The sequence below is a fragment of the Hermetia illucens genome, chromosome 3 (genome assembly GCF_905115235.1).
Source record: "Hermetia illucens chromosome 3, iHerIll2.2.curated.20191125, whole genome shotgun sequence".
Lineage (NCBI taxonomy): Eukaryota > Metazoa > Arthropoda > Insecta > Diptera > Stratiomyidae > Hermetia > Hermetia illucens.
In genome coordinates this window covers 126152659-126177061 of record NC_051851.1, presented here as the reverse complement: position 1 = coordinate 126177061, position 24403 = coordinate 126152659, and the positions used below count along the sequence as shown (strand labels likewise).

Here is a 24403-nt window from a genome sequence, read left to right as displayed (position 1 = left end):
TGAATGAGTAAATCAGGGTAATAATCTCGAGCGGGCGCAATGCTGACCACATTGCTCCTACAGGGTACTGCGAACCTTTAGTTTACCGTTAGGTCTTGAATGAAGTGTTCTAACACCCTTCAACACCTGATCCAATTGGATGGTCGCGCCAACGGTGTAAATTCTAAGAATTTGAATGTCAGTAGCTTACGAAAGTGAATATTCTGTCACAATGTATGCCTATATCAGAGTACATTACGTGCTGGGTATCAAGACAAATGCCCACCAAATATTTTTATTTAACAAATACATAAAACCTTTCATACTTGAAGCGCCGGTGGCAATCCGTCTAAATGATTTCTTTCATAGACTTATTTGCCACAGAAACCAATGTGATTTATACCAAGAATTCTTCTAAGCCCAGTTGAGAAATAAGGATTGGAAAGTCAATATAGTATCAAAGCAATATAGGGAGTAATTACAGTAATAGTACTCACTTCCGCAGTTATCTCGCTGAGACGCTGGCTACCCTTTTAGCTGTGGAGTAGGAATTTTCGTTACTTGTTGCAATTAGCGACTAAAAGGGATGGGACGTTTTTAGAAATTGCACCGATTAATACAATAACCATTGGTAGATATAATTGACTTCGGCGTATGAACTCTGGGAAAGCAACCGTATCTGAAGCCATTACAGCAAAATTTTGGAACGGTAATTTTGTAATTTTTTGTAAAAAAAGGTGGCTCCAACGTGCTCTTCAATGAAGTTATAAATAAGGATAGAGTACCATTTGATTGGGAATTCCAATATGGAAAAAGAATATATATTCAAATTCCTTTACGATTCCACATCATTAGTCAAATTATTGTAAACCAAGCTGCATTTGTTAAGGGTGGGGGAATTACTGACGTAAAATAAATCACGTGGTTGCTCCTGGGAAAACACTGCGAAAAATATCGCCTTCTTTACATTCCCTTGTTCGGTCTAGGAAAGGCGTTTGACCGATATGCACTGTTATTACATCGAGCGCCAGAGGAGCTCGTGCAATGTGTAAAAACTTCCCTACCGCGATGGGAAGAGCGGAGTTCAAAGTCCGCCCGGTGCATTAAAACTGGTCACTATCGGAATGCCCCTTCCCACCAATGAAGACTTTCGATATAAAAGTGAGAAAGGTTTAGATAACAATGAAAGATTTGTAGACTTGTGAAACTTTTACCGCCTGTCAAATTTGCTACCCATTTGTCGTCCAGCCTTCACATTGCTGGCACTGATGAAGGGAACAAGTGGTTCCCGAAATATCGGTGTTTGCAAGACCAATAAATAATACTAGCGAATAGAAGTTTTTATTATTTCAAATGTGAAATATTTCTTGTTGCGCGATCGACAGGTTTCTCGAACAGCTCGTCAGATAATACTGATGAACACTAAGCTAGTATCAGTAGACGTTCCAAAGGGTCATGATAAGGCCTTGTTGTTTATATAAATGTGGAAGCGAATAAATACTGATAAGGAGTTGATGATAATTGCGAGCGGAGGCGAGTATCAGACGCTAGAGCTTGATACTGTGACAAAGCGGGGTAAGTACTGCAGGTCGTACGCGGTGACAAGAGCAAATTTATCATTGCGCAAGCTACTGCAAATAAAACAGGCTTGGGTCGTCTTACGTCTTACCAAAAAGCACGCAGATATTCATTAGATGTTCGATGATCCTACGAAGCGCGTTAAGGGCGAGCGTCTCATCCAGTTTAAGTGGTTCATAGTAAATTAATTTGCTATATAACCAGCGGAATATGTTATTATTAACTTTATTCGCGCAGATATTGGAACGAGATGCATTTTAAAGCCTAGATTTCATAAAGATGCACCACTGTGATTTCTTCCAGATTTTTCTACAGAGGAGCTGAGAATCAGACTTGTTTCAGTTTTTGAACCCTCACTCCCCTATGTTCCACAGAATATAAAAAATCATTTTTGAAAAGTACTAATGGAGCCCTTTCATTTGATACCCCACACGACCATATTTTACAAAACAAATGTTGCGTACCCTTCTCTACCTTTGGAAGCCCCCCCCCCCCCAAACTCAACGGTGTGGTGCCCTTTGTTATATACGAAGAAATTCGCAGACTACATTTCCTCGCCAAATTTTGTGGCACCAGCTTTGGGTAAATCTGGTAAATAAGGTGTGACAGATAGACAAACGGACGTATCTGCACTGAATTGAAAGATTTCCCATCAGGCGTGTCCCTTCGTGCGGATAAGAGAGTATGTACATATGAACATGTACTTGTATGCATTTCGAGATGTACGCGAATATGCGCAAGTCGGGTAGGAAGGAGAAAATCACTCACCCGTGGACAAAAAAAAAAATGGGAAAGAAGTTTGACGATGCTGCACGAAGTCAACGACAGTGAAGGGTGGAAATCATGAAAGCAAATAAATACAAAAGTGTACGGTGAGAAAAGCAAACAGAGGAGCAGGGTCTGAATACGGACGAATCATCGCTCGCCTCACAGGGAGGGAAAATAATAGAGTTACTGAATTCATAAATGAAAATATGGTCGGACCCATTCGTATTCTGTACAACGAACTGGTCATTATTTCAATTTCCTCGGCAAGGATCAGAAGTTCTTAGAGGAAGAGGCAGGTATGAGCTAAAAGCCGGAGATAGTGATAAAATGTAAAGACATCACTACCAAGGATGATATCCACGAGGCTCTTTGAAAATTGTTCGCACCACCCGTATGTACGTATGTATGCTTTACAAGGGTAAGAAGGCGTCGACTATTGGTACTTCGCAGGCAACATTAGACACCCAGTGTTTACAAGAGCCAGATATACAATAGAGAAATGAGAGGAGATCATAGAGATCATAAAGTTGAAGTGGCCACAATCATTGAGTTTTATGACAACAATAAGAGTGGTGCCAGGGTTAGAGGTGTAACTGGCAAGGCGATAATATGGGCGCGTGCAATTCAAACCATCCTACAAGTGATGTAGTTCCTGGTAGTTGGATTAGTCGGGAAAAAAATAGCTGGTATTTGAATATATAGTACAATAGCCATGATCGATCAAGCGATGGCTCAATACGAGGAAATGCCAGATATGCTAGTTTCGGATGCAAGAAGTTCATCCGCTATAACTCAACGTCATCGTGCAAGTCGTGCAAATACCAGAAATGTCGCCACATTCCGAAGGACAAGATCAGTCTTAATAATCGATTTGACATATGTACCAAATGGCGGCTAGGACGGTCTGGTTTGCTAGTGAGCACTATACTCAACGACCATCAGGCAATTTTCCTCCCAATAAAAAATGGGTCATGCGACGATGTGCATTTCCGCGTACCCGGGAATCAGAGTTATTATGGAAAAACTTTTCGAAAGGATGTATTTATGGAAATGCTATTGGGAGGTCACAATCTCGATGGTGCAGCTTCACAGGAGATAGCACAAATGATTAGGCATATAATGAGAAAATGCGATGCTGCTATGCGGAGGCGGCGAATCTTCACAAAGAGGCGGTCGAACTATTGGTGAAGTGTACGGTATTTGGACGAGGTTTGTGACGGAAATGGAGGCTGCTGGTTATCAGCGTATTTGAGCCGTGCATGGTAGTGAAATTTTTCCCACTCGGTGGAAGAGGAAAAAAATACTTTTGATTTCGAAACCTAATAAGTTTTTTTTAGCACGATAGGAAAAAGTCTTGAAAGGGTCATCTACAATAGAATTCTTTCTATCATAATATGTAGGGATAGCCTATCGGAGCGACAGTTTACTTTTCGCCAAGTCCATTCAATGATTGACCCCGCGTTCTCCTCTTCCAAATGCTGCACCGTGGTAACATTGGACGTCAAAAATGGGATCAATTCAGCCAGCTGGGAGTGAATAAAAGCTTTTTGGCTAAAACAGATGCCCCAAGTTACGTGGCGAAACTTTAGTACGATACGGGTGAGGGATCGAAGCAGCACTCCATCATAGTAGGAGTACCACAGTGTTGGGTCCTCTCCTATGGAACGTGATACACAATGGGTTCCTAGTTTGTCCTGTATTAAAGGAGGCCACGATAATCAGTTTCGCGAAATAACCTGTAGATATTCAAGTGTACGCTAACGAATTCATCAAAGCCATTAAACGGTCGCTGGAGATGGTTCAGCTTGACTACGTACGGAACAAAGGGCGGAGGCGGTTTTAATTACCAACAGTGCGAAAAAGAATAGGATTAGTATTCGTGTTGTTGGCCACATGATCACTTGGAAGCCGGTTATTAAACACGTGGGGGTGATGATTGACACAAACATCACTTTTAAATGACACCTGGACTATGCCTGTGAAAAAGCAACAAATACCAACGTTTTATTAGTGCGGATAATCCTAACTTTGAAGACATAAGAAGAAAAGGAGAAAGTGGGGGTATTTTTAAAGGGCGAGAATTCCAGACACTATTGCTGTTTTCTTTAAGAAGGGTTTTTCAAAATTAGTTTACGTATTTCATTTGAGAAAAACTATTCTTCCCCACATGTTAAGTATAGTTGAAAAATGGAATGAAAATAATTATATTTGGTATTGCGGTCTCACACAGCAAACTAAATAGCAATGAATTCGCAAGCTGGCTGCATGTTTTCATGTATATGTTATTAGCCTTCTGTCATCATCCTAGAAAACAAATTCATGTGAACCAGGAGTTCAAAGGAAAAGTGTGTAAGAATTAAGAACTGACTTTTGTGCTCCTTTTGATTCCCGGTCTTGCATTTCGACTTCATTCTATTTCACTTTCTGGGATGCTCCCCCTTAGAAAAGCTAATGAAATTTTTGAGTACATCCTCAAACCTTTTGATGGAAGATGACTTTTAAGCACCATATGCTGATATATTTGTCGAGTATCTTATGACATTCCACTGTGCATGGGTGTAGATATCAAGTGTGGAAAGATCAAACCGTTCCTAGATTAATTTAATTACAATCATGCCGTTTGGGGAGTGTACCCGGCACTAGTCAAGAGATGGAGTTGATTTTTTCCGCCTTTTTTCTTACAAACATCAAAAGGAAATTGCTTCCAGTGGATTTAATTTCCATGTAATTAAACATGCTACTCATAAATAAGATCCTCGTGAAGCGTGTGTGTCTACATGTGTCATGCTTACCTGGCTCTCAGTAACTCCGACAGCCCGTTTTTCATATCTGCTGCTCGGGCGCCGAAAAAGATGTGTGCCAGAGTATGACGGTGAACACGTCGATGTGTTCTGCAAAGCTATATGTCGTTCCAATCCTCGACTGCTTTTCCACAATGCTATCGCTATTCGACTGTAGAGAGCCTGCAAGGAAAAGGAAAAGGTGAGTAAATGGAAATTCTGAAAGAAATTGGTTGAATAAAGAAAAGGAAGCCTAAGAAAAATCTGAATTCCTTACCAGTAAGTATACAACATATTTGTCCGTCCCTATTCATTTCATAGCAGATTTCACACTTTTTATATGCAGAGACTCAGCCACTGCTTTGTAGTTTCTGACGTATTGCGTACCTTTACATTTACCTGTGACCCAATCAATTTTACGTGTTTCTATTTTTGATTCCGAGGTTTTCATTCACTTCACTTCTACAAAAAGGTTACCTGACAGCGTGTGTAAATTTTCACACAATAGGAAGACATGAATGCCTGATTGAAAATTACAAACAGCGCGTTCAGGAATTTCATCCTTATTTCGGGTTATGGGTATATACGAGTAGATACATATCTTTCAGTGCGTGTTAAATAAATTTGTCAGTATTTCAACAAGCAATGGAAATTGAATGATCAATTTAAAGGGAAAAATGAAGCCATGAATGTTGCAAAAATTAGTGACCAGAGCAATTGGAGTTTCGCGGAAACTTCCAATCAAAAGTTATGTGAAGAGTCAAATACATGAAATTTTCAATCATATCTTGAACTATCAAAGGTAGTTTCCGACCATTAGATGAAACTTCATATTAGTAATACCTGATGTTTCTAATCATGGAAAATGGAAGTTACTTAGCTAAGCTTGCATAAAAGACAGTTCAGATGTTTAGGGTATGATCACAGGATGTGGCTTCCTCTTGAACCAACGAGATGGACTGCGTGAACTATGCGTTTTGGGGACTTCTGGTCGGGCCTTACCTATGCCGTAAAAGTAGCTGGGGTGAATATCTGCCATTAAGTGCCATGTCCAGGCTCCAGTTGAGTTGCGTTAGAGCAACTGCCGTGATACACAATCTGGGCCAGCATATGCGCGAGCATAGCACTGGAGTCGCCATGGTGCAGAAACCCTGGGAAATCAATTGCTGCGTAAAAGGCTTGCGTGTTCACTGCTAGGGAGTCGGCCATGGCGGCCATTGGTAATGGTACGCGTCTAGATCGCGTTGTGTGTCCCTTCAAATATTTATAGGTTCGGGAGTTCCTGAAGCGTCAGTGATATTGACGTTATATATAGGAATGTTGCAGCAAAAACATTTGTCCAGTCACGAAGATTGTTGGATGGAAGTAATTTCAGTGACCATACGCCTGTTGAGGGCGTGCTGATCAATAGGGGTTTGAATGTCATTGTTGTCGATTCGTTACAATAGTCGTGGCGAAGGGAGCCCGACGCTTAAGGAAGAGACTTCAAAGGATGCGCGGTCATGCTAAACCCCATGTTGACGTCAACCAAACTAGGTTCGCTTACAGGCGAAGTGTGTCCTTTACAAAGAGATGTTGAGGCAGTCGAAGGAAGATGACTGGAGGCGGTTCACTGGGGAGCGTAACAATAACCCTTGGGAAAGGGGTCGACCATTGGTTATCGTTCCCGATGTCTGTGTGTTCCCGATGTCTGTAAAGCGGTCTGCCTGACATGCAAAGGCGAACGGAGAGTCGGTGCTTACATGGTGTAATAGTGTTTATGTCTTGCTGGAAGAACTAATTCAAAGATCCGAGCATTCTATGTATCCTGGCGGTCGCGCAGAAGGGGGCGAGGAGAGAAATTGCTCCTCTGCAATGAAACGGAATTGTAGAAAGTATGGTGAGGTTCTGGTCTCGAAAGTCACCTGGCTGGGATGGAATGACTGGCTGGATTGCCCCATCTCACTCACCTCACTTCTGCGTCTGTATGATTGTTATTTATAGGAGGAATATTTCCCTGCATTCTAGAAGACTGCCAGGGTTGTTATGATGCTGAAGTCACTAGAGACGGATAAGAGTATTCTTCAGTCGTACAAGCCTTGTCTCTTCTCCCGGTACCTGACAAAGTCCTGCAGTGGATAATGCTCCAGCAACTGAGGGCAAAAACATTCTCGCTGGTGTCGGATATCCGGAATGGCTTCCAAACTCTCAGGTCCACCGACGACGCCTTAATGTATTCCAAAAACTTGTCTGTTGTGTTAACAAATACACTGCGTTATTGTGGCTGCCAGGAGTTAGCTCTGTTGAAGTTATATCCATGGTAGGAAAGCATTGGTCCAAAGTATCAGTAAGCGTGTGTGGGTTAATCTGGACCACGGCTGCCCACAGGGATCTATCATTGGTTCATTAATATAGAACCTTATGATTGATGACCTGTTGGGTGAGTTTAATTCGGTGGTTGTGGATGATCTCCTCATTCCTGTTCTGACTTGATCTATAGCAGCGGGGTGTTGAATACCTGCGCATCGTTGATGCGTGGTCTCTTAAAATCGGCTTCGCAGTTTTAACGGAAAAAATCGTCGAGATGCTACTGAAAGGCAACCTGCGTCATTCGCCACTTATCGAGCTCAGAACGTGACAGCTTCTAGATGCATATAAATAAAAGTTTGCCATACAGGTGTTGTTAGGTGCCCCCCTTCTTGATATAGAGGTCGTCCGGCATCTTACACCCTACAGGATCAGAAGAGGCGTACCTTTGCTACAAACAGATTTATATAGTAGTAGTCAGGTGGGAGGATTAAGACCTCTTGCGGTCAAAAGGTTGTTAGATGACAATATTATATCTAAGAGGCAGTTTAGATGGACCAAATGTGGGATAGGTCGGGACACATAAGAGGACGTGAAGTGCGTGGGTGCCAGAGAAGGTTTCATTGTGTGCTTCGAGCTTGAGATGGACTTCCACCTGATGACGACGTGATGGTCGTTGCGAACACGCACCAGTTCCTTGTGTTAGTGTTGCCTTTTGATGTCTTATGCGTTGTGTTGTACACAGATCAGTAATTGACAAGTGGGAAAGTTTCGTTGCCGTTCTCTACACCGGGCTGTTTCCAGTTATCCCATTGGGGGGTGCCGTGCCATGTACTTGAGGAGGGCCGTCAGATCTGCTTCGGCAAGGGACGCATTTGAAGTGGAGGTTATCTGGTACCATGGGAGCCGGGATATCCCTCTGAGAGCATACGTTTCGGGACAATTCTTGGGGGATATGTTATCGGCCCGGTTGTTTGCGGCTGGTCCCCTTGTGGTAGTTTTATGTTGGTTGCGCCCATATCAAGCCTCAAGTTTGGAGTTGCGCTGTACAACTCGAGTATTGCACCCCTTAGCGACACAAGTGTTAAATAGACCTTTCATCCGCTGGTATGAATGCTGACCCCGTTGAGCAAAGAGTTTATTTGAAAGTTTCAGTTGCTAGTGAAATTTCGTGGTCTGATGCATCGAAAATGTGGTAAGAAGCCTTGGGAAGTCTGGTCTAGCTTTAAAAGACTTCACTCCGGACGCTCATCCATGCGAAACACTGACGAAAATCTAAAAAAAAGTGAAAGAAATGGTGCTCGAAAATCGTGATGTCAGCCTAAGATCTGAATTTCGTGCAAGCGAACATCGAAAGACGGTTGGCGAAGGACATGATTTACGAAGCGAATAATGATTGGTGATGGGACGCGGATCTACGAGTTTAACATGGTAAAAAGTCAACAATCTTCCGAGTCGCTCTTCCAAGACGAGCCGCCTCAAATAGAATGCGATGAGAGAGTTAAAGGCCATCCTGCATGGAAATTAGCCATTTTTGTTTATATTTCTATTGTCTATATTTCTTCTACGCTATGTAATAACATTTTTATCGAAAAAGATATCTCTTAATGGCCTTATGATTAGCCAACCCCGGTTGTGAACGGGAAACCAGCAAAAGAAAAGGAAAGAAATAGAAGATGTAGCGCAAAATCAAAACTACGCCGTGAGTCGACGACAAAAAAGTATTGCTTGCAGTGTCCGATTTGCCTTTAATGAAGGTTCAACTAAACCTTTCTGATTTATGACATCAATCGTATTTTTTGCCTTAAAGTCGCTGCCGACGGTGTGCCAACATGCTATAGATTGCACAGGCCCGCACCTGTGTGAGCAGAAAAATGAGGGGAAAATGACAGATAGCAAAATTAAAATGTTAAATTTTATGACCTGGATGTAACAGAAAGCTAAAATTTCTATCCGACCATCGTCAACTAGAGTGAAAAAACTACTCAAAAAACAGAAGAGGTGGCGCAAGTACAAATCCACCAATTTTAAGCAAAAAGAGGCTTGGAAGACTTTTGTATCCAGGGCCGACATTGGCGTCAAACATGTCAATGCGGTATTTTGCAAGGAAAGGAGTAGGGAGGGGAATGGTAGGAAATATGAGCTAGGCTGCATGCATTAGCAGGAGAGAAGAGGAGGGAGGGGAGGGAAAATGGACTGAGGAAAAGTAGCGGCAGAGTAAATTACAAGAAACTTCGAAGAAATTAGTAGAGGAGCCAGAAAATGAAAGGACGAGATAGCATCTTTTCAACTGAGACGCCACAATCATGGCTATTCTGTTGTCCAGGTATTTGGACATCAGGAGCGTAGCACTGGTCTCACAATCGTCCTAAACAGTTTTACGGGTCTCTCAGGTTTTAATCCCCATGAGAAACCTGTGCCAAAGTTTACTACCCTCAAGGCCTGTTTTGCCTTTATGATTGTTGATGTGATTCCTATTCCTGGATTTTATTATTGTCCCGCCCAGAAATGTTATCTCCGGTACCTGTTTTAGAAGGGACTGATGTACCAACATTTCACATGGTTTGTCATTGTTTCTCTTAAAAGCAAGGATGCTAGACTTATCTCTGTTTACTGGGAGTTTCGGGGTGTTACATTTGTTTGCAAAAAATGCAGTGTTTGTAGCAGCTGACCATCCTGATGGTCCTGTACCCATAGCAAGGATGATAAAGTCATTTGCGTACTGGCAGATGTCATTTGAATCATTGAGTTTAGAGTGAAGTGAGGTTGTGTACAGATTGAAAAGTACCGGGCTTAAAATATTTCCTTGGGATAGGCCACTATTTACCGAGCACGACCACTCATCCAGCTTTAGCTCCTTGTATTCCAGAAAACGCGTGGTCGAAGAGTATATGCCAGATGGCACGTTTTTCTCTCTCATATTTTCGGCAAGAAAGAGTAGGTCCATGCTTTCGTATACTTTGTCGGTGGCAACAGACACCCATTTTGCGACTCTGCCCATACTCTTGGCAACACATATTTTCAGCAACAGGTCGTTTAAGCATGTTAGTTAACATAAGAGTAAAATATCTTATCATTCCCTGGAGCGGACTGTGCTCAGCAAGAACTATGCTGAGAACATCCATGTTGAAGTCCGCATGGCAATAGGTGACATAAGGTGTTGTATCTAGGGGTGCAGCTCTGTTGCCATAGTTACTTTCTATTTCTGTGAGAAATTTTTGTTTTTTGCCTTTATCTCATGATGTAAGTTGTCTGGACTCTTCCTGAAAGTTTTTGAACCCCTTGAATCCAGAAGCTTCTTTTTGTCTTCCCGATTGCTGCCTTCCATCGTTTAGTTGCCTATTTAATCCTGAGGGAATTTTTTTAGTTTGCAGTTTTTCTGAAAGCTTTCACCGCCTTTATTTTTTCCCTTAGATGGGATCATCATCATCATCAACGGCGCAACAACCGGTATCCGGTCTAGGCCTGCCTTAATAAGGAACTCCAGACATCCCGGTTTTGCGCCGAGGTCCACCAATTCGATATCCCTAAAAGCTGTCTGGCGTCCTGGCCCACGCCATCGCTCCATCTAAGGCAGGGTCTGCCTCGTCTCCTTTTCCTACCATAGATATTGCCCTTATAGACTTTCCGGGTGGGATCATCTTCATCCATACGGATTAAGTGACCCGCCCACCGTAACCTATTGAGCCGGATTTTATCCACAACCGGACGGTCATGGTATCGCTCATAGATTTCGTCATTGTGTAGGCTACGGAATCGTCCATCCTCATGTAGGGGGCCAAAAATTCTTCGGAGGATTCTTCTCTCGAACGCGGCCAAGAGTTCGCAATTTTTCTTGCTGAGAACCCAAGTTTCCGAGGAATACATGAGGACTGGCAAGATCATAGTCTTGTACAGTAAGAGCTTTGACCCTATGGTGAGACGTTTCGAGCGGAACAGTCTTTGTAAGCTGAAGTAGGCTCTGTTGGCTGACAACAACCGTGCGCGGATTTCATCATCGTAGTTGTTATCGGTTGTGATTTTCGACCCTAGATAGGAGAAATTGTCAACGGTCTCAAAGTTGTATTCTCCTATCCTTATTCTTGTTCGTGCTTGTGTTTGACCAGTGCCGTTTGATGTTGTTGGTTGATTCGTCTTCGGTGCTGACGTTGCCACCATGTATTTTGTCTTGCCTTCATTGATGTGCAGCCCAAGATCTCGCGCCGCCTGCTCGATCTGGATGAAGGCAGTTTGAACGTCTCGGGTGGTTCTTCCCATGATGTCGATATCGTCAGCATAGGCCAGTAGTTGGGTGGACTTGAAGAGGATCGTACCTCTTGCATTCACCTCAGCATCACGGATCACCTCCTCGAGGGCCAAGTTAAAGAGGACGCACGATAGCGCATCCCCTTGTCGTAGACCGTTGTTGATGTCGAATGGTCTTGAGAGTGATCCTGCTGCTTTTATCTGGCCTCGCACATTGGTCAGGGTCAGCCTAGTCAGTCTTATTAATTTCGTCGGGATACCGAATTCTCTCATGGCCGTGTACAGTTTCGCTCTGGCTATGCTATCATAGGCGACTTTAAAGTCGATGAATAGATGGTGCAACTGTTGTCCATATTCCAACAGTTTTTCCATCGCCTGCCGCAGAGAGAAAATTTGATCTGTTGCTGATTTGCCTGGAGTGAAGCCTCTTTGGTATGGGCCAATGATGTTCTGGGCGTATGGGGCTATCCGGCCTAGCAAGATAGTGGAGAATATCTTATAGATGGTACTCAGCAACGTGATACCTCTATAATTGCTGCACTGTGTGATATCTCCCTTTTTATGTATGAGACAGATTATGCCTCGCTGCCAATCGTCAGGCATTGATTCGCTGTCCCATACCTTGAGCACAAGTTGATGAACCACTTGGTGTAACTGGTGGCCTCCATATTTAACCAATTCGGCTGTAATTCCATCGGCTCCTGGCGACTTATGATTTTTTAGCCGATGAATTGCACGGACTGTTTCTCCTAAACTTGGTGGTGGCAGTATTTGTCCGTCGTCTTCAGTTGGCGGGACCTCCAACTCGCCGATGTTCTGGTTGTTCAGTAGCTCATCAAAGTACTCAACCCATCGCTCTAATATGCCCATTCTGTCGGAAATCAGATTTCCCTCTTTGTCTCGGCAGGATGAGCATCGAGGTGTATAAGGCTTCATCCTGCTGACTTGTTGGTAAAACTTCCGCGCCTGGTGCGGTTGCTCCCTGTACTTTTCTAGTTCACAGACTTGTTGGTTCTCCCAGGCTTCCTTTTTCCGTCTGTGAAGTCGCTTCTCCGCTCGACGGAGTTCGTGATAAGTCTCTGCACGTGCCCGCGTTCTTTGAGAATGCAACATTACTCGGTATGCGGCATTCTTCCGTTCCGTTGCTAGCTTACATTCATCGTCAAACCAGCCGTTCCGACTCCTTTTGCGGCTGGGGCCAAGTATATTTGTGGCCGTATCCATGATAACGTTCTTCAGGTGGTTGTGAAGATCATTAGTTGATGCTTCATCTCCAGGTCCTCTATTGACTGCGGTTATTGCGGCATCCATTTCCCTCTTATAGGTGTCGCGGAGGGTTGTGTTGTGGATGGCTTCATTGTTCACTCTCACCTGATTGTCAGAGGGGATTCTAGGTGGTATTGTTATTCGAGCTCGGAGCACCATGCCAACGAGATAGTGATCCGAGTGTATATTGGCCCCCTATATGTTCTGACATTCATCAAGGCTGAGACGTGGTGGCGCTCAATCAAGTTTGGTTGAAGTGGTCCCGTCTGGAGAGGCCCACGTATGTTTGTGGACCGCTTTCCGCGCAAACCAGGTACTACCAACAACCGTTTCTTGTGACCCTGCTAATTGAATAGTCCGCAGTCCGTTATCATTTGTTTTTTCGTGTAAGCTATGGGAGCCAACGTATCGCCTGAATACGGGCTCCTTCCCTACTTGGCTGTTAAAATCCCCAAGTATGATTTTGACATCATATCTGGGACAGGCTTCGAGGGCTCTTTCTACTGCCTCATAGAAGGTATCCTTCTCCGACTCTGCTGTCTCCTCTGTAGGGGCGTGAACGTTTATGAGGCTTATATTTCTAAACTTGCCTCGCAAGCGCAGAGTGCATAGCCGTTCGCTTATACTTTCAAAGCCGATAACAGCAGGTTTCATTTTTTGGCTGACTAAGAAACCTACTCCGAGCACATGGTTTACTGGATGGCCGCTATAATATATGGTGTAGTGGCTCTTCTCCAGGAAACCGGTCCCTGTCCATCGCATCTCTTGCAACGCTGTTACATCAGCCCTATATTGGGACAGGGTATCGGCTAGCTGCTTATCAGCTTCATCTCTGTACAGGGAGCGCACGTTCCATGAGAAAATGCGCAAATCGTTGTTCCTTTGTCGTTGCCGGGTCCGTCGTTTTAACATCCGTCCTATCCGAGGCTCCTGTTGTGGCTTCGTAACAGGTTGTTTTCCGTGTAGGGTTGTCAGCCCTACCCAACCCCCAACCTGGAGGACCAGTTGGTACAATTTGTCCCGTTTTTAGGCGCGGGAGACTCGCCTTCATCCTTCTCCGTCTGCAGCTTTTCGTCAAGAAAGAGCTCCCAGCGGTCACCACGTGGAGGTGGAGATAGGGTTTGGTAGTAGAGCTGTTGGTGTTGGTTCAGCAGGCATTTCCCAGGTTTTATGCTCCGTCGTGGGTACCAATCCACGTTTCGCCCCGGGACCTATACTACCCTTTGACCACCTACCCTACCCCTTAGATGGGATCGAATGTCCTTATTCCCTCCTTATTCCTTATGGGCCTGTTGGTTTTCTTTACTTTGTATGTCGTCAACTTGAGCTGCTCCTGCATTTGAACCGTGAAGCTCCTCAGACCATTTTGGAGCTGAATCAATTCTCTAAGTTTGATGTTAGCATGTCTCTAGAGTTGTTCAACATTTCTGTCATAACTCTGATGTACTGTATCTCGTCTGAGATTCCTAGGTATTCGTGACTTTCATACAGTTTGTTAAATACCAGCATCATTTTATGCTATAGTTTTTGATACTCAGATACTATAAAGTACGCAGGATGTTCAAACACTGGACCCTTGTTTGTATTTGTAGTTATTCGCCTGATTTGATATTCTTTACAGCGGCAATCTTAATAGATTTTTTATACTCCGTTCATTTAGGGCAGTCCCTATTCCTTGCATTATGTTCTAGCCTTCCATATACGATACATTTTTTTGTGCAGTTTAACGGATCCATGCGCTCCCTTTTGACCGGATTGGTCTGGATTCAGTCAACTAAAACCGAATACTGTCCGTATTTGATATTTTCGTCATTCAAATTCATTTCCGGCGCGTGTCTCCGCTAATGCAGGTGGAAGTTGTTTTAGTCGTGTTTCCCACAGGAAAGGAAGCATTGGCTCCTTCCGACATATTTTCAGCCAGATTGGTTCTTTTGACATTGAGAAGCTCACCTTGCTGACATGAAGGGTGGTCTTTCATTTGAACACGTTTTGGACATTTTGTTTTGAAGACAAAGAGCCGGAGACTCATGGGCATTTCGAAGCGGTCTTTTCTCTTTTCTTGCTACTAGTGTGCCTGTTACCAAATCAAAATTTTCGCCATCGTATGTGCAGGATCTGAAATGTTTGCACTGGGAGACAAACAAAAAATAGGAGGCATACCTCTCACTGAGGAACGAATTCCCTTATGTGCTCAGAAAGCACCCAAAAGAATGAGCCAAATTCGTCAAATGATAATTTAATGAAAAAACAAAAGAATCATGAATCTTGCAAGGAAAAACAAGCTTTAGGAACCTACAAGTATTTCGGCATTGCATCTAGGATCGCTATTATGCACTACCATAGATTTCCCTCGGCAATCGTAGTGATGACTAAAACACAAGATTGAAACACAAAGGGTGACCTCGCTGGCAGCACGTACGGTGCAAATAAAAGTATATGACGCCACAATAAAATCACTAACGTGTCAAAGTGGTTTGCTTGCCATATCTCAGCTTGGTATATGACGTTTTAGATATGTCAAAATCGACTAGCACTTACCGCTGCAGTCATCTATTGACAAACTTAGTTGCGCACCCAAGAAATTTTTATGGTTATTTGCTTTTGATGCGAGTGCAGACGAATTGAGTTATACGCACAACTAGCAAAAGGAGTGTTATAGCCGCTCGTAATCCAACTTAGCTGGCTTCGACTGAAGGTTGATTTGCTTAATAATTCCCTGTGAATACTGAAAGTGCAACTACGTAACGCGATATTTTTCACAAAATATTAACTATCCAATCATTCTGGGCGACTCTGTTACTGGACCAATAAATGCATTGAAGAGCTTGACATTTGCAAACGAGTGGCAAGTAAATAAAATTACAATCTGTTGCTTTGATCTCAGAAATAAACCGTCAGATACATTTTAAAATAGGGTGAATAGATAACAATCAAGAACCCTTTAAAGTAACCCACACTCGTTAAGTTTCCGAAGTTTAATATTTTTTTTTCACTCTCCCATGTTTCGTTGACAACTAACTTATCTAATTCCAATTATTAAAGTAGAAATAGAATTTGAATATATACTCACTGACATAACCAGCAATGGCGTTACGTACAACAATCCAAAATTTATCAAATCCAATAGCTTTGAATTGAACATCATTCGATCCATTATACAAATATTTTCCTCCTTTCCATTACTTGTATGCACATTTGTTATCGTTTTACTAAAAATAAATTTTGGCGTGGAATATACGGCGGACGTTATCCAGACTCCCACAATTACCATCTGCAATTCAAATTTAATAAAATCAATGAATAAACTGGAACAAGCGTAAACACATATCATATTATAAAATTCCATAAGGCGTATTAAATTTTAAAGTGGATAAAATTGAATTTATCCTTTATTTTTATAAATATTGGGTACTTAGTGTATTTATTTTGCCGCAATGTTTTTAAACATAACAAAAAATGATTTTATGTTAGAAAAAGCTACAATTTCAAGGATTTGCCTACCACAATTCAATCAATTTGAACAACATGTAACTTTTTCCTTCCGCTGACTTTCGATTCTAACATGGTCGTCCTCAACTTTATGGTTGTGCTAATCAAAGATTCAACTGGGTTTTGAGTAGTTGAAGGACCCTCGTCAGGGCACATGAAAGCGGGACTCCACTGGTGAAATGTACTGGAGGGATTCTTAATATTCACCAAGAACAGCGTTTGCATCATAGGGATCATAGTAGAAAGACTCACTGGTCATTGCAGGCCAAAATATCACCTGGGAAACCTGGAATGCGGACACTGTCAACAGATTCTGTGAGGAGAGTGACAATTCCTCGATACACGCCCTGGGACAGGGTTGGGTTAAGGCCCCATGGATCAATAATACCAGATGCCAAGCTGAAGCACCTGACAGTTGGGAACATATTAAAATTCGTACCGATTATAGGCTTGATCGACATGTATATTTAATATATAAAAGGATTTGAGTGGACATTTATCTCATTAATACCTATATCCATATATTATGGGAAAATATTCACTTATGCGTGCTCCTGACATTCAAAGTTTTCGTCTCTGACGTGTTATAACTTTGTAAGTAATAGTGCGATTTCTACCAAACTTGTTGCTGGATAATGGTTTATATCATAGTCTATATTCTTGCAAGCTTCGTGATTCTAAGGTGAACTTGAGGGGATTTTGCAGTCAATTACTAAAATTTATAATAACATACTATTGTTAGCTTTGTTTGAACAGATATCGGTACTGAGAGATTTTTCAAATTTTACAGTTGGTCTGTTATAGAAATGACCACTTTTCAGTCTCTGCCCTCCCTTCTTCTATATTAAATGCCAAAACTAAAAGTACTAATCAATATGTTTCATTTGATGCCCTACATTATATTGGCTGAAAAAAAAAGTTAGCACCGCATCTTTGTGTGTATGTAAACCCCCCTGAAATTCCACGCAAAATGGTGTAAGTTACTGTATGTGCGGGCAATCACAGATCCCACCGCCCCACGAAATAAGATGTTAATCGTTGTCACCGTTTCTGAGAAAAATGAGTGTCGCATACCGAAACAGAGGAGGTGAGGTAGTCAATCGATTTTAACAAGGTTTTGTTTTACACAAAATTTTAAAAATTATCATGTTGAATACAAAGCCTCGGAATAATGGTAGAGCGCGCCACATCGACTAAGCGGAGGGCGGGCCCCGGTCCTGTCAAGAAATATGTAAGGGTTCTTGACGCATGGATGGCGTCAAGACATAAGTAAATTAGTCCGAGCAAAACAAATTCGTGCCTGCACACTAAATATTGCTCAAATCTACGACATCAACGCACATAGCATATTGAGCACTTCTGTTGCGTTAATGACAAGAATGATAGGTAGGATACCGTCTGATCGGTAAGAAAGTTCCACCGTTCTAATATGGAAAATTATAGGTAGTTCAGCAGAATGTTCAAATTACCGTGCGATCCGAATTCTGTTTCATGCTGTCAAGACCGCACCCTTGTATTCTCATATTCGCGACATCATTCAAATAACTGTCTAGCGAGCCGCGTTTGTCAGAAACTGCGGAACTACTGATACAATACACGATGTGCGAATGGAAAAACATCTTGGAAAGTATCGCCCACTTAACATTGCATTGAACTCATCTGGAATACTTTGCGGTAACATCTTTCCTTTACTTATCTCTTTCCCTAATCTCAGTATTTTATTTTTGTTTTACTTAGGAGAGTACAAAGTACGTTGCCTCAAACACTCATCCCTTGCCTGGGCTTGTTGGGCTTTTTATTGACAGCTGTTAATGCTCGTAGTAATTCAGCTGGCTTTCTTAACCGCAATCCTCTTTTGCTCGTGGAATTCGGATTAATGAGTTCCCATGATTCAGACGAGTGAATTTCGTTGATGACATGTGCGGTAGTGCCAAGGACCCGATCTACTTCTCTGTAATCTATAAACGTATTGACATGACACCTTCTCCGTTAAACGAGATAACTGCGCTATAGTCATAGTAGGAAATTCACTTAGAAATAGATACCAGGATTCAAATATCGTAAAATGGTGCTCGATGATACGTGAAGATCCAAACCACAAGTATACCTACAGTTTTATTTGGACCCAGAATATAGATCGCATCATCGGCTTAATATCGCTCTACTATTACATACAACTTTAATTTCAAAAACTTTGCCAGAATAACCAACTCCTTCTGGAAAAACCCTGGAATGAATTAATGATAACCTCAGCTGTTACTGAAAATCTTAATGGTTCAGTTACGAACATCCGGCGACAACCCGTACACCTTTCTTAAAAATTTCTAATGAGCTGCAATTAACTTTTTTCATAAGTTTGGTTATTTGCAAAATTTTGTAGAGACCATGAACATTTGGGTTAATCCGACATCAACAAACTGAAAATATTATTCGTAATAACTAGTTTGAGTTACAACTCTACTTCCGTGTGTTGATCCAAATCACGGCACAATGCCTACCAGACTTAATGCCAATTCCAATACCTCCTGAATCAGCCACGCCACAATCCAATACCCAAGCCCGTCTCTCTTGTCGAGGACCAGGTCACCAGATAATTGTAGGTTCTCCCCGCATACTAGATCAGTAGGGCTGCCAGTAAACTTTACGTAGACGGCTGCATGGAAGTCAAGCAGAACGAAAGGCAAGGCCTGTGAACAGGACGGCTCGTCGCGCGCCATAATGGCTACCTTCGGAGTCTGATGCTAACCCATTGGACTGCGGATAGTATGTGGTTGTCCGCTGGCATTATAAATCCAAGGAACTTTCCGAGCTCTAAGAAAAGACTGGATTCAAATTAGATTCCCTGGTTTGTGATGATCATGGCGGGAACACCCAGGTGCGGAATCTGCTCTCAACAGAGGGCCTAATCAGAATTCACATCCTTGTTTACGGATCACCAGAAATATTTGCTGGAGATTAATCGGTTCGTTATCCGAATGCCTGGGCGTGCAACGGTCATAATATAAGCCCTAGATGCCTTTTGGAAGACCTCGCAGCAGAGAAAGGAAGATGAGCCAAAGATGAGGAACTCCTTAAACTTGTATTTTGAGTTCGACTGCAGGCCCTGAAGAAATGGGTCATCCTTCTCGGCTACAGAGATTTCCGAAAAATCGGCTGCGGCTTGGATGTTGATCTCAGAGGTCTGAGACAAACCATCGGTGACCAGTTTGTCTTTAACAGACGCATATTAAATGTCCGATGTAAACTGGCTGATGTCTGAAGCATCGACGAGCACGGCTAAGGGTGCATCTTGTTAAGGGAGTGCCAAAAGTGTAACGTATACCAACTGCTGCTTCGTTGTTTCAAATGCAGACAAAACCTTATTAAAATCAGTTTATTGTCTGCCTGTTCCTCCTTCTGCCTGTCTGTCTGTCTATCTGTTTGTCACACCTTCTGTCTCAGAAACAATTGCTCCTATTGATACGAAGGTATAGTAGGTGTGAATCCCCCCGCATGCAGTATCATAGTTCCAGGTTGAATTGAAGGACGAATACTAAATAGTAAAGTGAATGGTCGGACAAACTTAATACATAAACATTACGAATTAGGTACAAATGGGACAAATATCCATATCCTTAGATCGTCATGCATTCTGACTGAATAAGAAGCTCAGCGAAAAAAATTCTTTTCTCGGCGGTCGTCAATACAGTGTTTTTCATTATCGACGTCTGTGAACCGACGTGTGAAAATCAGTTTTCCGCTACTAGTTCTTAATTATAAATAAGCTAACCATGGTGGGCGTGCCTTTTTGTCTTAAAATTATTTGATACTCAAACTTGGAGTAATTTTTATTCAAACTGAATCCCGCAGTCGCTTGTTCGAAATATACGACCGCTTTTGGATATCATCAGCTGGGAGAGGCGTTCAAGTGAAGCAAAAATTGGAAAAACTCCGCAGGAGCCCCTGAGTGGGGTCAACGTGAGGCGTACGATGCATTCGGAGACCGAGCAGTCTTTCGGTGAGCCTAAATACTAATTGCGCTTCGAGAACCATCTCGACGGCGATAGCAACCTGCGGTACATGGAACCTCAATTGAAACAATCTTTCCGCCGCGCTTGCGACTTCGCCACTTGTTAACGAAAATAAAAAGAATTCGTAGACCGAAATCGATGGACAACATTTACTTCTCACTGATGTTATAAATATATACAGTCAACCAATTAAAAAGTTGGACAGTTACGACAATATACTTTGAAGTGAAATATCTCGAAAACCAGTTCATATTTTTGAATGAGTTATGAAAAGGAAAACAATAACATTTCATGTGTTTCTTCTATCGTTATTTTTATTTTTATTATTTTATGTTACACAGAAAAATCGCTAAAAAACAAAAAAAGTTAGGATTTATCATGGGCAAACAAAAACTTGGGCACTTCGAGTTATCATTTCATATAAACAACACGTAACGTGATTGGGGTTCAAAAAGAGTACCGCTATGAAAAGAGGGAGGAACACGGCTACGGTTTCGTATCCGGGCACCTCATCCGACGCTGCCTCACCTCTGCCCTGGGATCAGGCTGACCGAAGCGGCTCGCAGTTGTTCTACGATCCCTTTTATAATTCGTAAAACACAACAAGGGTTCCAAATATATTCTGCGTAAATCCGCTTATAATTTGGACCAAAGCTGGGCCGGAGCCAGACAATTTTTTTTTATGTCGGACCGCACCAAATGGAGAGCAACTTGCTCCCTCAAAAAGAGGAATCCGTGGGAAATAAAGAGTGGGAGCAAGTTGCTTTCCATTTAGTCCAACATTAAATGGATGCGGACTTAGGACTCCTCAATCAAAATTGTCTAGGTCCGGCCAAGCTTTGGTCCTATACATAATCCAGGAAAACCTCACTAAAGTGATCTACCTTAATATAATAAGGCAGCACATACCAGCTACGATAGCGATGTTGGGGTCGCCATCAGATATTATGTCAGTTCATGGCAACGACCCAAAACACACAGCCATGACCACTAAGGAACGACTGCATTACCATCTCAAAAAGGCCCTTCCTCATCCAGCTCAGAATCAGGATTTAAATCGGAAATGGAGCTACGAAAAAGGGAGATAAGGAACAAAAAGGATTTAGAGTATCACATAAAGGATGTTTGGAGCTCTATTCCTGCAGAAGTCACCGAAGAACTTGTACGGTCGATGAAAAGAAGACTTCTCGTAGTTTAAAAAGCTAATGGTCACCACACCAAATACTAATTTACCCCAAGTGTTGACATAATTTTATTTTCTTTTTATTAAATTTGAAGTTTACAAGTTTTTAAGTGTGCAAAACACTATTTTTTGGATTTATCACTATTTTTCTGTGAAAAATAACACTAACACACACATAAAAAATGTTGTTTTTCTTTCGAGATAATTTTTTTTAATTGGTTGACTGCATATAATATTGTATAATTTCACATTAAATTTAATTTGTATTTTTACTAAAAAAGTAATAACAATCTGTGTAAACGTACACGAAGATACGATTCTTGGTTAAAACCTGCACCCAGAACGCCTTTCAGATTTATTGGCTCTAGCTTTATTTCACGAGGACCTAGTAGGTTCCAATATTTCAAGAAGTTCCATAGATTATTTATCCATCGTACCCTGCTTGTACATATGTATATGTATCCAAAATTCCCAGTTAAATTAAAGATTTACCTTTTGTGGACGAGTGGTACAATTATTTATTAGAGGCCAGACCTAAAATTATCTAAGGGGGCATTAGTAGCAGAGATTTGTGCTGAAGAAATTCGTCCTTAACCAAATGGTGGACAATTTGCTTCGCAATAGCATGCTGAGTTTCACGTGTTCGAGTCTGTTAGATCTCCATGGCTCACAAAAATGGCCCATTATCGTAGTAGACAATTGGAGGTGTCTACTATAAAAATAGAAACGATTAAGTCGACCTGTCCTTCATGTCTGATAAGCACCAACTTTTTCATCTATATAAACAAATTCTCGATTTCAATGGATGTCTTATTTTAGAGTTCTGCAGACGGAAAAATAGCAAAGAACTTAAGCTCGTTATTTCCAATTGCCGACATTCATGCTTTAGAAAGTACCACCTCGAAGAAGAAGTCTGTCTATCGTCTTCATAATGGAAATATCCAAATCAAAGCCAAATTGTATCGTTTATTTCAGAAACTTTGAAAATAGCATTGCAACTCATAAAATGTTGAAACCTATTGAGCGAAATATAATTTAATGGCAACCTGTGGAGGGACTTCAAATAAAAATTTCTCTTTGAAAATGTTTATACTTCGTAGATGGAGTCATGAGATTTTTGGAAAGTGGTTCTTACGTTGTTTTAACCGAATATTTCCAGAAAAAATGATTCAAGTAGTAAACGGTTGAATAAAATTTCTATTTTCTTTAGAGTACTTTACGTCACCGCACGTGAAACTATAAAAATTGCAAAACAAGTGAAACAAATGAACAGACTTAAAAATATTTTATTTACTTCCCTAGGTATTTTGCGTAAGCTAAAAATTCTACGCTCAGATACCCACAACACAAAATCAAAATGGGAGATCAGGAAGGGGTAAAGTTACGGTGAAAAGTGTCAGAATCCCAGTAGCAGCAGCTTCTGGAGGGTGAGGGAGCGGGGTCACGACAGCCGATATCCGCCGACGGGATCTGGGGGAATAGTTTAGATGTGGAGAGAGTGTTCTTCAAACAACACACGGTCCAAAAAAGCTCCTAAGGCAGAGATGGACGGTTTGAAAGGAGGTTGTTTACCGAGGAAGGCAGCTTCCACATCCACCAGGTTTGTGAAACAGGGTTGATCCCAAGAAGTGTCCAAGACCTGGAAATTAACCCGTCCGTCAATTCTATGACCTCTAAAAATTCCAAAGATTGCAAAAGTAAAGTTGAGGGAATGAAATGGAAGAGAAGAAAGAGTTCCGACAGAAAACTCGAAACATGATTGTCCTAACAGTCTCACAGGCATCGCATAGAACACCAAACCATACTCTCATCAAATCACTGTGAGCCAAGGTGATCCTCTAGATAATTATTTCCCGCCTAAAAACAAGCAAGTGTGGAAACCGGAAGCTGGACGCTTCAGGTATGAAAGGTTTTGTGTATTTCTCTTATATAGCCATTTGAATGTGCATTTGTCCCATTAGTACGCAGCACGTAATCTGTGCATATGTTACGTGAGAATATCCACAGTCAGGTGAAATTGACATTCAAAGTTTTTAGTAACATACTATTATTAACTTTTTTTGAACAGATATCGGTATGGAGGGTATTGATTGATTGATATTGATTTTTTTCAGGTTTTTGGGTTAGGTAGTTTCTGAGAATGGGTCCGTTAGAGAAGTGATTGCTTTCGATCCACGTATGCACCACCTTTCCAACAAATGTCAAAACTAATACCGGCTTCGGAAATTACTAACCGAGACCTTTCATTTGATGGCCCACATGACAATATTTGATTAAAAATAAATTTACACTCTCCTTTTGCATTTATGGGGACTCGCTTAAAGTCAATGTTGAATTATGTAACTCACTGTATGCGTGAGCGTTAACAGTTTCTACCTTGCCACCGAGTTTGGTGTGTATCGCTACAAACATCTCCAAGAAACAGGAAGGAAAAGTAAATTCCCCAAGTCCTAATGTCGGCAATCGAAGCTAGATCCCATCGAAAAGAAAACGGTGGATACGCCTATGTCGTAAATAAAGAATATAACGTGAAAAACAATATAAGGTTGTTTTTCCAGTAAGGACAATCTACCGTGTGTGGAGATGCCAAAAAGGTCGAAGCTGACCAGGACCTAGGAAATCTAGACGAATATATTAGCAGGTCCCGAATAAGTCTCCTATATTATGTCGACTTAAAAAGGTAAATTGTTCCCAATCCCCCCCCCCCTCCTTGCCAATAAAATTGAACTTAACTTGGAATGCTGCGTCCCCATGCAATGCATAGACCCTGATGCAGGGACGAATCCTTGTTGACATGCAATATCACAGATGGTCTGGGG

At 41.9% G+C, this 24403-nt stretch overlaps 1 protein-coding gene across 5 annotated transcripts in view; it reads right to left on the bottom strand.

Annotated features, from left to right (window-relative positions):
- LOC119652274 (trissin receptor) overlaps positions 1-24403 on the bottom strand; it is a 463147-nt gene that overhangs the window by 60790 nt on the left and 377954 nt on the right. For all 5 annotated transcript variants that reach the window (XM_038056265.1, XM_038056267.1, XM_038056263.1 and 2 more), the window contains exons 6-7: positions 15973-16173; positions 5118-5288 (exon numbers count right to left, since the gene is read on the bottom strand). In XM_038056265.1, the coding sequence (XP_037912193.1) occupies positions 5118-5288; positions 15973-16173 (372 nt within the window). The remainder of the gene's footprint in view (positions 1-5117; positions 5289-15972; positions 16174-24403) is intronic.